This window comes from Medicago truncatula, chromosome 8 (assembly GCF_003473485.1).
Source record: "Medicago truncatula cultivar Jemalong A17 chromosome 8, MtrunA17r5.0-ANR, whole genome shotgun sequence".
Taxonomy (NCBI): Eukaryota; Viridiplantae; Streptophyta; class Magnoliopsida; order Fabales; family Fabaceae; genus Medicago; species Medicago truncatula.
The window spans coordinates 49,501,044-49,517,709 of record NC_053049.1 but is presented as its reverse complement, the minus strand read 5'-3'; the positions used below and the strand labels follow the sequence as shown (position 1 = coordinate 49,517,709).

At 32.8% G+C, this 16,666-nt stretch overlaps 2 protein-coding genes across 2 annotated transcripts; both read right to left on the bottom strand.

Annotated features, from left to right (window-relative positions):
- Positions 1–907: 907 nt before the first annotated feature.
- On the bottom strand, positions 908–4,023 carry LOC11416749 (protection of telomeres protein 1b). Its single transcript, XM_003631078.4, has 9 exons — positions 3,689–4,023; positions 3,398–3,596; positions 3,243–3,304; positions 3,022–3,110; positions 2,104–2,385; positions 1,922–2,004; positions 1,767–1,825; positions 1,490–1,642; positions 908–1,361 (listed from the first exon to the last, which is right to left on the bottom strand). The coding sequence occupies exons 1-9, from the start codon at positions 3,956–3,958 to the stop codon at positions 1,140–1,142; spliced, it is 1,419 nt and encodes a 472-aa protein (XP_003631126.1). The 5' UTR covers positions 3,959–4,023; the 3' UTR covers positions 908–1,139.
- Positions 4,024–7,676: 3,653 nt separating this feature from the next.
- LOC11409633 (phosphoethanolamine N-methyltransferase) lies at positions 7,677–13,399 on the bottom strand. Its single transcript, XM_003631076.4, has 12 exons — positions 13,216–13,399; positions 13,013–13,140; positions 12,274–12,411; positions 12,012–12,149; positions 11,284–11,427; positions 10,692–10,802; positions 10,450–10,591; positions 9,057–9,337; positions 8,447–8,608; positions 8,289–8,339; positions 8,119–8,193; positions 7,677–8,026 (listed from the first exon to the last, which is right to left on the bottom strand). Exons 1-12 carry the CDS (start codon positions 13,229–13,231, stop codon positions 7,928–7,930), a joined length of 1,485 nt encoding a protein of 494 aa, XP_003631124.2. The 5' UTR covers positions 13,232–13,399; the 3' UTR covers positions 7,677–7,927.
- Between the last annotated feature and the right edge of the window lie 3,267 nt (positions 13,400–16,666).

The following is a 16,666-nucleotide window of genomic DNA, read 5'->3' as shown; positions in this document are numbered from 1 at the left end:
CTACATGTATTGTTTGACTGTCATAAAGCAAGGAATGTGTGGAGGGAGAGCTGTTTGATGAGTAAAATTGATTTGGCAATGCATAACAACAACACAGCAGTTGAGATCATCTTTGCTTTACTGCAGGATCTGCCACAAGATCAAGCTCAGATTTTCTGTACGATCTTGTAGAGCTTATGGAAGAGTCGTAACATGCGTGTTTGGCAAAACACAACAGAAACTTGCCAAACTGTTGTCGAGCGTGTGCGGCATCTGCTGTTCGGTTGGAGAGTAGCAAATGGCAGCAAACAGATGTATGGAACGACAAGAAATGCTGCTGGTTTGCAAACTGTTGAACATGTAGCAGCTGCAGGTACAATTCCAATGCTGCCAGTTCAGGTGTCGTGGCAGAAACCAGCAAGTGGCAGGCTGAAGTGTAATGTAGACGCATCATTTTCGGAGGCTTTAAACTGTGTTGGGTTTGGTTTGTGCATCCGAGATGAAAATGGTAATCTTATTAAGGCAAGAACATTGTGGTCGAATCCGGTGTGTGCAACGAACATTGGTGAAGCTTTAGGACTTTCACATGCCATACATTGGGTGCGAGACTTACAACTTATGAATGTGGACTTCTGAACTAGATGCATAAAAGGTTGTAGATTACTTCAATGGAGGCCACAATGACATTTCTGAATTTGGTGCAATTATAGAGGATTGCAGAAGATGTTGTCGAGCTCATTTTCCAACTCTAAGGTTGAGTTTAGTCGGAGCCAAGCGAATGAGGTTGCTCACACCCTTGCACAAGAGGCCACTTTCTTCTTAGCTAGTCCCCATGTTTTTAATGTTGTTCCTTCTTGTATTTCAACATTGATTTCTAATGAAAAGCTATAAGCTACTTTTCCCTCCAAAAAAAAAAAAAAAGTTGGACTTTAGAAAAGGAAATTCACGCTTTTGATCTACTATCTTCGGACCAAATACAAATAATTTACATAATAAATGTATTCAAAATATAGTAACAACACAGCTCTGACAGAGAAGAGCTTGTACCAACAAAAAGAGTTTGTGCACATTCTATCTCTACAAGACAAAGATGCATCTTCTAGTGCACCAATCCCAAGACTATTGCAAAAGGGAGATAGACAAAATATCATATCAGTATATCAAGGCTCACCCACTATTTTGGTGTCAAATATTCCAAAAGTTCTACTTCCCCATACATCAGTTTTGGAGGTGTAGTATGATTTAATACAAACTATCACCCATGGAGGATTTCTTGGGGTCTCCTTTACCACAATACCGTCACCACATTCAGTTACTCCAAGTAATCTGTCTAACTTCCTTTTCATATTTGCAATGCCCGGATAACCATCAAAAAGAGTCTCCTGTCATAGGGTATTATAGCAGAAAAAGAATCAGCCACACAGAATATGGTCGACAAATTAACAGATGAATAATAAATAATTAGAAACATGTATATTCTAAAATTGATGACGATAAAATTTGTTCTGACCCCATCTTCACCAATTACAAAAGCATGGATTCTAGCTGTTGGATCCTCTAGGGTCAGTCTTGTCATATACTGACTAGTAGGAGAGCATAACTTTTCAGCTTGCCATGGCTTTGCTGCTACCACCCGAACAACACACGTGAATTTAGCTGTGACCTTCAATAAATGAACGAGTATACTAAGCAAAAAAACAATAGTGTTTTGAGAGGGCACATAATATTGATCATTGCATAGGTTGATGTCAAGTGTGGGTACAAGTGACAAAAGTGCAGCATAGTACCTCTGAATGAGTGAGTACATCCATCAAAGTACATTGCGGCACATGATCGTGATTAACCTCTGTAAGGATAAAACAGAGTTTGGTAACCCATAAGGAAAGCTAAAACTTAAGTGATATACGAGTTTAGTACAAGTATAAGAAAAATGAATTATTACTTGTAATACGTAAAGATTCAGACTGAGGTAAGCTGCCAATAGCAATTGTTCCTGATTTCAACGATATTCGTTCATCATACAACCTGGTTCAACACAAACATAACAAAAATATAATGACATTGGTCAACTGACCTAATCTATACAAACCATATATATTATGACTCCACTAATTTGGTAACCACCTTTGGCGTTCGATAATTTGATGGTCCACATTTGAGGTATATCGAATCTTTGATTGTGAGGTAAAAATGCCATACCATAGTCCTGCATACACTTTAAGACGTATGTTGACAAATTTGACCCATTTATCAATGTTAAGGACACGGAGATGATCTTCCTCTATTGGTTGTTCAAAAGTAATCCTCAAGATTGAGCCAACGGTAGGGAAAGTACGTAGTATATCTCTTGGCAAAGGCATAGGCTCCGGATGTAATGTACGTGTAGAATTAATTTCATCTTCAGGCCTGCATTCATAAACAAACATATCAAATTCCTTTTTAGGATTGCAAACATAAATTTATGTATTCTGTACAGACACATTGCGAAGAATCTACAGCAAGCAGGCTTGAAACTGATTAAATGAAAAAAAGCAACACTCCAATCTCAAGATGGATGGTTATAGATGCTGCAGTTAAGATATCATATAAAATTCTTAGCAGTTAGCTGGTTTTTTCAACAGAATTGCCTGCCAAAAAGCCATGGCCATATTAGCAAGAATTCACGTTCCGAGTTGTCAGTGAATTTTCTATTTCTATTCAAATCCTAATTCCTGAAATAAGGGAACCTTCAATCTTGACCGTTTTATTACTTGCAGCTATCCGGAACACTTGCGGAGAACCTAAACATTTATTATTTTACAAAGCTTTAGAGATCAATAAAACACCATTGCTCATTTATGAATTTATACATATGCCTATCCTATGTCAAGTAACTTGGCTTTGAAAAGTACATTGTGTAAATAAGACTAGAAAGCACCACTGCTCAATGAACAAGAGATTTCCATCAACAGATTACAATACAATTTTATTCAAACCCACCACATGGATTCAGGGGAGAAGAAGTTGAACAGGGAATATGAAAGTAATTTTATATCAACTCACATTGTATATAATACATTTGGTGGGGTATCTGTACCATCCCAAACATAGAGAAACCAATTATCTTTTGTAGACTCCGAGCAATGAAGTATCTTAAGGTGTAAAACAACAGCAACAGCAACAAAAAACATTAAGGATCAGAACCTTTCTTGGAAAGGTAACAAGTAAAAAAATCATATTTATCCAAAGGTCTTAAATATCAAAACTAATTGAGAATGAATTACCTTGCAGGCCAAATTTAAGTAACCTTCTTTGATTTCTCTCAGCATAGAAAAAGTAAATGGTTCTACACAAGATATAAAAAAAAAAAAAAAAAAAAAAAATGTTAAATATTAAGAAATGAAATATTATGAAGTGAGCAATGAAATGAGTTAAATACCTTTAGGAATCTGAAAATTGGGTAACCATCTTCTAAGGTTAACAATGCGGATTTTGTCCAGTTGTGTGAGGAAAATATTTGTTGAAAAAAGTTGATAAGGGTCAAAATCGTCAAGAGCAGTATCTTTCCCTTTATATAAGGCAAAAGTAGAAGAGTCTTTGTAGAAAACAGCATTTACTTCCTGGTCATGTCGTTTTGACTGCAAAATAGAGAGAGAAAAGAATGATAGTGTTGAAGGAAAAGGAAAAGCAGAGGATAGTAAGAAGAAGAAGAAGAAGAAGAAGAACATACGGTAACATTACGAAGAAGAATGATGTCACCGGGAGGAACATGTGGAAGGCTTTGAGCAGTGTCAGAAAACAAGTTAACAGACATAGATGTTTCGTAACGTGTTTCGTCAATCAATCTAATGTTACAACATTGATCCGTGCCTTTGGTGAACTTTGGGAGACCAGCTTCAATAACAATCGCAATGATATTAAATTTCATTTCCGAACAATAATGAAGATCTTCCAATTGATGTAACGCGTACTCATTCCTTTTCTTTTTACTTCTTCCCATTCCTCTTTTATTTTTTTAGGATTAGGGTTTCGCTTTTCAACACCTTTCAACTTCAACCAATCCAACCAACCAACACTTATATATATACAGGAGGAGGACCAAAACTTAAACCAGATTATTAAATATTCAAAAAGCTTAATTGCTATTTTCGTCCCTTAAATAATTTTTTGGTATCGCTTTGGTCCCATAATTAATAAAAATTATGTTTCAGTCCTTTAAATATGCCTCTATTATATAAATTGGTCTATTCCGTTAATTTTATTAAAAAACGTTAACTCAAGCGTGTATGTCATTTTCGCAATGGTTGGAATTTATATTCATCTTCCTCCTCCTCACCTTCATCTTCAACAAATCTTCATAAAACCTTCATAACCCTTCATACAATCCTAGAAGAAGAAAAAAACTTTACCTTTATCATATGAAATCCAAATCTAAACACTTAATTGTTTTCTCTTTTTCTTCATCTTCTTCAATCATCTTTTCATCATCATCAAAAAGATCTTCATCAATAAAATAACACAAAAAATCAAAATTAAATTAAATTTAAGTCTTATTTTTTAATGACTACACCATGAACACACTTATTCTTTATTGTATTTGCCTATCAAAATCATTCAGTAACAATAGGCAAACTTTCTCAATCATAACCATGCAATTCATCATCAAGGTTATGAACACCAATTATATGTTTTGTCGTTGTTCTTGTCTTGAACCCCAATTTTCATTATTTATTGATTTTTAACACAAAGCCAACATCAGTGTGCATCACAAAACCAACACACATCACACAAATCTTCATTAACATTTTTTTTTTCCTTCAAATTTCAACCTTCTTCCAATCTTTATTTGTTACTCCTCTTCTTTCTTCCTCTTTGTTCCTGTTCTCTTCTTCCAATCTTTCATAAAAAACTCATTTTCGAATGCCAATCATTCATCATCAATATCAATCCTTTCAAATTCCAATCTAAACTCATTTTTGGATCTAATTTAAATTCTTTCAAATCCCAATCCAAACCCATTTTGTTGTTGTTGTTGTTGTTGTGTTGTTGTTGGGGAGCAAATTTGGACCAGATTTATTGTGTTGTGATGTTGTTCAACTGGATTTTTTTCTACAGATTGAACCAAAAAGAAAGAAATTTTCTGCAGATTTGAATGAACAACAAAACTCATCAAATAAAACTTTACATTTATCATTTGAAATCCAAATCTAAACCCTTTATCATGGTGATGGGTTTAGATCAAAAGATGAGTTTTTGTGACCAAAGCGATACCAAAAAATCAATTAAGGGACGAAAATAACAATTAAGCCATATTCAAAATGATTTTCTTCATTTAAGATTCAATCAAAACAGTTTTTCATTTTTAACCAAATATTTTCTTAACCGTGTGTCATGTGATACCGACGATGTTGTATGGTATAAAGTATTGGGCGGTTAAGAACCAAAGTGATTATAAAATAAGTGTAGTGAAAATGTAGATGTTGGTTTGAATGAGTGTAAAACTAAGCGAGAGAGAGAGAGAGTTGAGGTAACATGTAATAGAAAATATGTTTAAGTGGTTTGGGCATATAGAGAAAAAATAGGTAGATGATGTAGTAAAAAAAGTAGATCAGATGGAAAAAGTTAGATCAAAAGAGAAAAAACTATAAGACGATATTCTGATGTTGAGTTTTTTCGTTATGAGTCTCCTCCGATGAACCTCAAGAATCTCCTCCAAAATGATGTGGCTGAAATTTTCTTTTTGAGAGTAACTCTCTTTTTGTTGTTGTTTTTCTGTTTTTGTTTAGCCTTGTACACCAAAAATAAATAAATTAAGAATGCAAAATATTCATATAAGGTATAAGAGCAACAATTATAGAGACACTCATTTTTTGGTATTTAAATGGATTCCCTGCGTATACATTTAACCTCTCCAACCTATTATCTTACAAATTTTTTAGATAGGCCACACTAATCAACTATCAATAATTTTATATACATTACAATTTTTTAATATTATAAAAAATATAGATCCCACTTAAGATTTGGGTTCTATAAAACCCCAAAAAAAAAAATCTCTCGTACCATGTCTTTAAAATTTGAGACCCGGTTGGGGATACGAGATTCTTAGTAATAACACTGTTTGAGTCTGATTTATTCATTTGAGAGGAGATATTTGGGATATTGTCCCACCATGTTAACGTTGAGGCTGGAAACTAATGCCATCTCTCTAGAGCATCAGTATTATATGCTGCTCATCGTTCATAAAAAAAGATTGATTGATAGTGTAAATCTTCTTTACCCTGATGGTGCTCAAAATTAAATTCATCAGATAATGGTTTTAAAATTTAGGCCCTATTGTTTTCCACATTAAATAAAGGATATAGATATTAGGCATAAGTGGTTTTTGGTCCAAAACAACTTAATTTTGCAAAAAGTATAATCTTGTTGCCACATAAATATCCAGCAATCAATATTGAATAGAGTAATAGGGCGAGTTTTAGTATGGGCAAATTATCAAATTTCCCCATCTTAGATCAATTTTGTTTTACTTGTAATGAGTTGTACTCCCTATTCTTTTATATTTTGATTTGTACCCTTGACTCAAAATTATAATTTGAACCCAATTAATTTGTTTATTTCTTTATCGCAGGGAGATACAATATTTTTTTAACACTCCTGCTAACCTTTTCCAACCCCATTCTCAATAAAAAGAAAACTTAATATAAAAACATAGACAAAAAAATGTGACTAACATTTTCATACTTCAGATTTTATTTCCTTAATCTCCTCAAAAAAGAAAAGATTTCAATTATTTAATTTACCCTTCAGATTTTAGTGAAAAACGTTCTTCCAAAAATAAATATTATCACTTTATTTATTTTTACATGAATATGACTTGGTTCATAAAAAATAATAAATATACATCGTCAAAATTCATATTATTTGTGAAATAGTTATTAAGGTCATCATTTAATAATACTAAATTTACCTTGTTTTTGAAATAAAAAACTATAAAAATAAAATCAAGAAGTTCATGGCAAATTCTACCACATGCCAAAGGAAATGAACAAGTTCAACTATATTCCTGAAAAACACAAGAATTAAAAAATTAATTCTAAAATATATCCTATTTACGTCAAATAACTCAAATAAATGATATCAATATAAAAATTTATAATAAATAAAGTGAATAGAGAGTTATTAGTTTGAGTTAACTGTTAAAGAAGTTAGTGATTCTGACTTCAAACCGAACGAATGAAGAAATATTAATTTAAATATTAACATTTATTGAGTTTTTCTATATAATAAAGAAAATGAAATATTGATTTTGATAAAAAAAAAAAAAAAATTACATTTGGCAACAGAAAGTAAAACAACACTGTTATCAACATGTTCTAATTTTATAAATATATCAAACCTAGGTGATTTGTACAATTTCAAATAATGGTACATCAGTTTTTTAAAATTAAAATCCATCCAAATTCAAGGTAAACATTTAAGAGCAATCTTATCCATTGATCTCTATTAACATTAAATCAATGGCCCTTGTTAAATTGACCTAAGATGGAGAAATATGTCAATTTCCCCATGCTAAACGTTGCCAGAGTACTAGAGTAGAAAACGAGTGACAAAAGAGTGTTGATAGAAATACTAAAAGAAATAAAGGCAGGCAAAGGAAAGGGAATAGATATGTAAGCCGATTCAAATCCTTACTAGTTGGTTTTTCAACAAAGAGATGGAAAATAAGATGAGGGAAACATGTTTTCTTCTCGAAGATCCAAATGAGGAGAACAATCATTACCAACAAACTAAACAAAAATGTCAAATCAAGAAAAACACGATACTGAAGAAGAGCATCCAAAACACATTTTTTGTTCAACATACACATAACAGATCAGTATAATTATTCAAACCATTATTAGGAAAACTACTTTCACACTGGAATAATATAATAGCTAGAACTGCAGCAGGATATATGATAAGCAAATCATATTTTCTTGGCAATGAACAAGCCCCACTTCTGCTCCCCTCGTTCACCCCTGATCTGCTTCGCCTTCCATCTCTCCACAATTTCATCGTAGTCATCCTGAAAACAATTAAAGCTTTTAAATTAAGGGAAACAGATACCTAAAATAAAGTATTACAAAAGTCATATCAGAAACATAATGAGAAAACCACATTGCTGAAATCACTGATGAAGTCGTCCTTCTGGCTCTCGAGAGTAATTAGCTCCTGCTGCAGTGTTTTCACAAACTAAACACCACAAGTAACAATTAAGTTATTAGAACTTAAGAAGCACAACAAAAATTGCAAATACCAAGCAAACTAGACCAAAGGATCAAACAAACCTGATCAGTTCGATCCTCAACAATGACATCAAATCCAGCGTTCTCCAGCATCTGCAGCAGATTTAGAACACAAGGGGATTGTCATGCAAAAGAAAAATAAACTCGAGTAGTGTCAACTGAAATCAAATGGGTGAAAGAGAATAAGACGACAAACAGACCTGCTCGTATTCTTTCATGTCATGGATATAATATCCTCCTTCCTTGATGTATTCAGCAAATTCTGAAGATGGACTTCCAGCACTTTTGCAGTAATCAGTAATTAGAAGTTGACCTCCAGGTTTCAACCACTTGAAAAATGATCTAAATAATGTTGGTTTGTCCTGGAACAATCCAGAGTACATTGCAGAATACAAAGGTCAAGATCTTCAAGAATATCAAATAAAACAATAACAAAAATATTAAATGAAATGAATTACAAAAGTACAGACATAAAAATGTATCCCTTTAGCCAACAAAATGATTGATCAAAATTAAAATCCAGAATTCTTCTTAATGGAGAACCAAAGAGACCGATAGTTTAATTTGCTCGCAAGTGTAAGAACTGAAAAGGAATAACATTTACGGGTAATAAGGTGGATGGCCACTGCCGAATCACTTTCAACCTAAAGTTTAGGTATTCTTTTATTCCAAGCAATTGTTACAGAGGAAGGAAATTTAATTTGATAAAACCATCCTTCATTCATGCTTACAGTTACATACACCTAGCGCTAAGAGGATAAAGCTATCTATTGATTGAATATTTCAAAGCTTAACAAGATAATTCCTTACTTTGATGTATAGCATGGCATCACGAGTGTAGATTACATCATAGGTCTTCTCAGGATATGTTTTTTTGGAGCAATCAGCACAATCAAATTCAACAGTGTATTTCAGTCCGATAGCACGTTCAATAGCACGGGAAATCACATTTATGGAGAGGTCTACGCCAACAACCTCAACATCAAAATTTTCAGCCATGTAGAAATCACCTCCGCCAACACCACAACCAACATCCAGTACTTTCTGGCCAGGCTTTAGTTCCAGCTTAGCTACAAGTTCCTTTGTCGTTTCTGCCCAAGAATTAAGCAAGTCATAAGTTAGAAACATAGACAATAAGTTGAAACAAAAGAACTTAACCTTGATCAGGATGATAGATTCTTCATGTGAAAAAAGAAAAGAAATCCAAGTATAGCATCATACATTCACCAGCCTAAGAGCAACATATCATAATTAGAACTATATTAAGTGATAAGCAACGGTGAATCTTTGGCATAATTTCAGGATACAATACAAATGTGGATATATTTGTTTGTGCTATTAGAAGCCATGTTCTAAAGAATTATATGACAAATTTGTCATGTTTTATTCTTATCTTCTTGGAAGAACATTCATTCTCATGTTCAATTCTTCAACAATGAGTATCAAAACCAGGCATTTCAAAAGGTAAATATATTGAACTTATATCATATCTCTCTCCTTATCACACGCTTCTCCCTGAAAAAACACCAATCAATATGTTTTAAAATTTTAAGTAAACATGCAGTTTCTAATAGCTTGAAAATTGGAAAGATATACTCCCTCCGGTCCTTATTATAAGTAACAATTGACTTTTTTGATTCAATGTGTAAGTGATGTATCTAGTCTATATTTTCAATAAGATACATTAATTATTCTATGAACCTAAAAAGTCAACTTTTTCTTATATTAAGGACCGGAGGGAGTACATTATACGATAAGAACAATGATACTTCTTCAATACTAGCAGCCAGGTACAGTTACATAATAATTCTCAATTTTAGACAAGATATACATTACACGATAATTATACGAGGAAGAATAATCAAATGCCAAATTGAACACATAAATGTATGTATGTATGTAGGCTAAATACACCAAAATAAAATGTAATGATAATATAATAAAGCTAGTCACCCCAGTCACCAAAGAATGAAAGTTAGAAAATATTGGCCAACTATTTCTTGTGCACAAGTCAATTATTTCATGAATCTAAAATAATACTGAACAGCTGCGACTGCTGTGTTTTTAGGTAAGGGAATTGTCCTAACACCTTGTAATCACTAGACCAGGTAAATAACAACGGAACATCACTTTTTCAGAAAGTCAAGGAAGATCATTCTACCATGTTAATTTGAAGCGGAGAAAGGAAAATATAAAGGCATACCAAGTCCTCCGGTGCTTATAAAGCCATGGCCATACACGCGCTCATATCGTAAAATACTCTTCTCGCTGTATTCAACTCTATCTAAGAACTTCTGGAATCCCCTATCATCATGTGATCTAACCTTTTGCCATATCCAGCAAATCTGCACCATGAAAATATTATTGTACACATGTATACATCAGTCAATTGGATAAGCTAAATTCCCGATAATAATTACACGAAATGTAACCCTGTTTTTTTACCTGGTTTTGATTCTTCTTATTTCGAACATATGCTCCAATGCATTTACAGCCCACAAGAGAAAGTTCAAAGGAATTCCCAGAGATATCACTCATATGGCATTGTTTAAATACCTGCATGAACAAAGGAGAAGACGGATCAAAGTTACCAACCCAACAGGGTATTATTTGCCTACAGATCAAAGTTACCAAACCAAAAGGTATTATTTGCCTTACAAAATATAATCCAATGAGTGCTCAACATTAACTCGCATTAATCACGCACTTCTAATCTAATGAATACTCAACACTTCAAATACATTCTAAATGAAAAATTGAATTTGAAAAATTGAATTTGAAAAAGTTTGAACATGAGACACCGACCGTAAAATTTGGAAAAGCAACCCATGACCTATAGCCCACCTTTACCATCACAAAACACTCCCGTTAATTAGATTCGAACATGTTTTGAAGCTGTTTTATTTAATCAAAAGGTTCTATCTCCATAAGATAGAAATCATACACTAGAATTAGCCCAAAGTTGATGTCAATCTTTTTTTAATCAAACAATAATCTGGCAGAGACCAAGGGATAGAGGTAACTACAAAGAACAAACCTTTGTGTAAAATCTGGGTTCCCTGTAGTGAGTAGGATTGTAATTTCTCTTTGAATCCCCAGATTGGTGGAAACAGGATTCTCGGAAGAATATATAACCACCATCTTTCAACCATTTCATCATTCTTTTTGCTAAATTCTCAACCTGAAGCGCCAAGGGAAAAACAAAAGGTTAGTGATACGAAGCCAAATAAGTCATGTTTTGTTAAATGAAATATTCTTTTTCCAAATTATAAGTGTATAGTGTGGCGGAATTTGGACAAACCACTATTGTTCCGCAATATGCTATTTAGTACAAAATGTTGTCAAATAGCTACTATAACGGCACTATAGCACTGTTGTGTAGTGGAATTTTAACAATCCACTACCCGTGTTTAACAACATTGGGAAATACTACGCAGTTCTCCCCAATAATTGAGATTAAACAAAATGTCTGATGACACTGAATAATTATTTGCAATGGAAATTAAAATATATCCATGCTTTGCTTAGTAACTTAACATGTTCCTAAATTCAGGGATACCACAAAGCACTGATAGAAGATACGTAGAAAAATGCCAAAGTTGATTTTTTTATTTACAGCATGTTTACTGTCAATTGGAACCATGGGCCATTACTCCACAGTTCATACAATCATGCATAATGCTGACTTCAAAATGTCTGAATTGAAAAGAAAGAAAAAAAACTATGAAAGTTTTGTATGTGCGCTCTAAAATAAACAAAACTGACCTCATTATCTGAAAGATACATCAGTAACCAATTTGAGAAAATCACATCAACAGATCCTTCAGAAACATCCATCTTTGGAGAGGTAACATCAGCACACAAAAACTTGGCATTTTTGTAGTGTCCGTTAATGCTTTCATTCTACAGAACGTTATGAGTGGTTCAAGTTACTTCATGATAAGTGTGTTGTGTACGTGTGTGTGTGCGCGCGCACGTGCGTGTATCAACAATAACAATTCTCAGAATGGTAAGACAGTGCAATTACCTTCTTTATTGCACTCTCAATGAAGTCCACAGCCAGCAATTGACCAGCTTTCTGCGCCAATTCTCCGGTAAATCTTCCAATACCGGCTCCAAGCTCAATAACTGATTTTCCTTCATATTCTGGTAGCAGGGAAAGTACCTATGTATATAAAAAAAAAAAAAAAAAAAAAAAGATGAATACAAAAGCAATGTCTGGCAATAAAAAAAATGAAATGAAAAAGGTACGTAATGACATTGACAGGCAATTTTATGGAAATATGTGGGCGAAATTTGATGGCATTATTTCTTTTTCCTGATGTCATGCTCTTACTTGTGATTTTGATTAGACTATGAATTAGATTGGTGCATTATTGGATGAAATTCCTTGTTGATATTGCAAAGCATGTGAAAACTGGAAAAGACAGAGCACAATACTACAATATGTGTGTGTGTGAATGACACTGTTTGTAAAATGGTAGATCATGGCTTGGTATGAAATATCAGATTAATCAAAAAGTGTTTTATACTTAATTGATTCATATACATACATCCACAATCTTAGTGAAACAGAGATCAACATGATAGAGTTAGATTTATCAAGAAAAATGATATTCCATATAAAATCATTATTAATATCCACAGGTGAAGAGACAGAGCTTAAGATGCAATTGGATCTTAATGTAGCTGAGATTAGATTTAGATCTATTATTAAATTAAATTAAGATTATGATTGGGATGAATTAAGAAATGTGAAAGATGACCTCAGGTCTTTCTTCCTTGTCGAGATCAGAAGCTTTGGAATCGAGCATCATAGCCTCGACAGAGAGATCAGCACAATGCTGAATCCAGTATGATTTCTGAATTTCACGTTCATCAGTCGTCGTCATACCTGCAAAATTGAAATGCGAATCATTATTATTACGACATTAAGGAAGAAGAAGAGAGTGAGTGAGTGACATTATACCTGGTGGTGAAGCCATGGATTGGATTGATTAAGAATGAAATGTGAATTGTTTGATTAAGTGCCTTCGATAGCGAGGCGAGACCTTGAGAAACTCCTGGATCTACGGTTAGAAGCTCTTCCTCTCTGCTGCATTAATCGATCTCTCTCTCTCTCTCTCTCTCTCTCTCTGCCTTGCCTACTTCTTCACACCACTCAATCTACCTTCATTTATATACACCATTACCTCCACCCCCAATAATTAAATAATATTATTAGTTGCGTAAATATCATTAAATGTTTTAGTCCTTATATTTTGTGCTCCTTTAAAAAATAATCCTTACATTTCAATAAATGTTTTTAAAATTCTTAAAATAATAAGGATTATTCTTCAAAATCACGCAAAATGTACGGACCAAAAACATATTCAACCCTAAAATAATTGGGACTCACTAACTGTCACATCAGCATTCTGTTAGACAATTAACAGAAATAGTCAATTTTGATAATGGAGATAAAATGTGAGGATGTGAGGATTTTAAAAAAATCTAATGAAATGTAAGGACTAAAAACATATTTAACCATTGAGTTTACTATCTTTATTGTCATTTCGTCTATCTATTAAAATATAAAGGATCTTTTTAACGAGTGCCCCCGGGGCGGGGGCACTCTTTAAGGATTCCAAAAAAAGAAATTATTTTATAAAAAAGTTAAATATTTCAATTTTCGATGCAATGATTATACATATTTTCATGATAAGTTACCATTTAAATATGAATAATGATGTTTTCCTCATTTTGAAAAAAATAATGGGCTTGGTTGTGCAATTTTGGACCCATTTAAAATTAATCAATGATTTTGATCATCTAATCTAACGATGTGCCCGGTATATTAGATGATCTAACATAAACAAAGGCCTAATTGTTGAAAGATTTTAAAAACAAAGGTTTAAATTTGGTTGCGACCAATCATCTATAGATAAATTAAGATCAATTGAAATGATACAAAAGATATAAAATAGTGTATGTTTTTTTAATTGAAAAGAATAATTTATTGATATCATTAAACAGGATGATTAAAATAATGATTTAGTCGACAAAAATTAAAATAAGGGATCAACATTGTACAGTTAAAAGAATGGATATCAAAATTGCAATTTATGGAAATAGAGATCAATTTTCCAAATAAAAACAAAACCCAATTTTCATTAAACAGTTGGAGATGCTATATCGTCAAGATATTTTGTAATAAACTTCTCAAGTATATATATTTTTTTTCACTCAAAAAAAAGTATATATATTTTTTTCTTACTTATAGATATTGTTTACCTCTTCACTAAATTTTGGATTACCTAAATCTTTATTGAGAAAGAATTTTTTTGGGTGGTGAATACATATTTTTTTTGGTGGTGTTTTTTGAGAAAGATTAAGACAAAAACTAATGAATCATCTAATACGTGGCTCTTAAGTTAAATAATGATCTTTTTTTGGCAAAGATTCTTTTGCATTGCGATGGCGATGGCGATCCGATGAGGCGAGACGAAGAAAAGAAACAAACGATTCTTGAACGGAATCTATCAGGATCCCGTTGGGCCAATGGTTATTTGCCACATGGTTTTTCAGCCACATCAAGCTTTTATTTTCTTTTTATATATCGGGTAAAATGGCTAAAAGAATCTTTTTGTTGTTGGAGCAACACATGCAGTAGAATCTCAATCTCCTGAGTCATACATACAATAACCAATAATTGATGCATCCACAAAATATCTATCTTAACTTATACAACATCAAATCAAAATATAAATAATTTTAAGATTGCGTTAGTACTTGGGATACACAATTTAAATATTGTTAGATTGATTTTGTCAAAAAATAATAATAATATTGTTAGATTGATATCGAAATAATTTAACACCGGAGCTTCAACAGTCATGTGTGGACTTGATCACGTCACCCATCATGGCAGAAGGTACAGTTTGCTGCTCAAGACATGATGACATTGGTGCAAAATATGGTCATGAAAAGAGGGGTTTGAAACAAGATTAGGATTTATGATTTGCATACACATTCAAATAGCTTCAAATATTAATGTCATCAGATATATGATTGCTAATTTATATATTTTTTGCCAACAACAGATTTCTCCATCTTGGACGAGATTGTAATCTTAGCCAACACATTAGGGAATTAGATTGAGAGTGAATGCATAGTCAATGTTAAAACAAGTGTGAAGTAAGTTGTTTGAAATGGCCAGGACATAGGCGTCGTGAAAATGGATGACGAGAGTCATTTTTAAGACAGTGGAGTGAAAATGGACAAAGAAGTTTGACAAACTAAAAGTGGGGGAAAATTGCTTTTTAATCTTCTTTATTTGCTCTTAGACGTTTTGAAATTACCTTTTTATCTCCAACAATAGTCGTTCACTAGTCTACGGTAGTTAATATTTGTTCCAGATCGACCTGCGTGTACAAAAAGAGGAAGGAAAAAAAAACATGTTTTTTTTCCCTTATATTAGGATGTTCGAAACCGAACAAACCTAACAGAAAAACAGCAAGCTAAACCAACCCAAACTGAAAACCGCATTTGGTTCGGATGTATTCGGGTCATTTTTTTACTCAACAACATAGTTTGGTTCGGTTTGTGATTTTTATTTTAACAACCAAACTAAACCGCGGCATAAGAGAAACACTAATTAAAACTTAGGTCACCATCCTAATACTCATTCAATGAGAAAAAGTATAGAATAACATGTTTTTTACTTTTTTTTTTTTTTTGACTACATCATATTTTTCCTCTTGTTAAGTTTTTCCTATGGTTTTGATTTTAAAATTATATTTTCGTGCTTTAGTTTAATTATAATTGCACTTATGAATATATGCTTATGTTAGATATATCTTGAATAAAAAACCAACGAGAAATTTCAGAGAATGATAAAATCTTATACTTTTGCATTTTTTACTGGACAGAATTGTTTTCTGGTCCATGTTTTTAATTTGGTCTATGTTGATGGGAACATTGTTGAAAATAAGCTGTTTTTAAACTTTTAACTTGATTTTAACGTTGAAAACAAAAATTGTATTGGCTCGCAAAAAAATGCAACAGCCGAACCAATCCAAACTGCATTGGTTTGGTTTGATTCGGTTTTCATTTTAAAAGGCAACCGAACCAAATCAAACCGTATGCTTTTTTATCTTGCGGTTCATATGACTTTTAACCTCAAAACCGGACCAAACTGCATAACAAACACCCCCTACCTTATATACAACTATGGATCTGAAACGACAGTCAACTATCGTAGATCAGCGAACGACATGTAACAATTGTTGGAGGTAAAGGATAATTTTAGGACAAGGAAGCTTAAAGAACAATTTTCAAAGTAGAGAACCATTTGGACAAAAATTCATTTTTTATCTTCACAATTGGTGGCCCGTTAACACAACAAATGCAAACCTTTTTTTTACTAAAAAAACGTAATA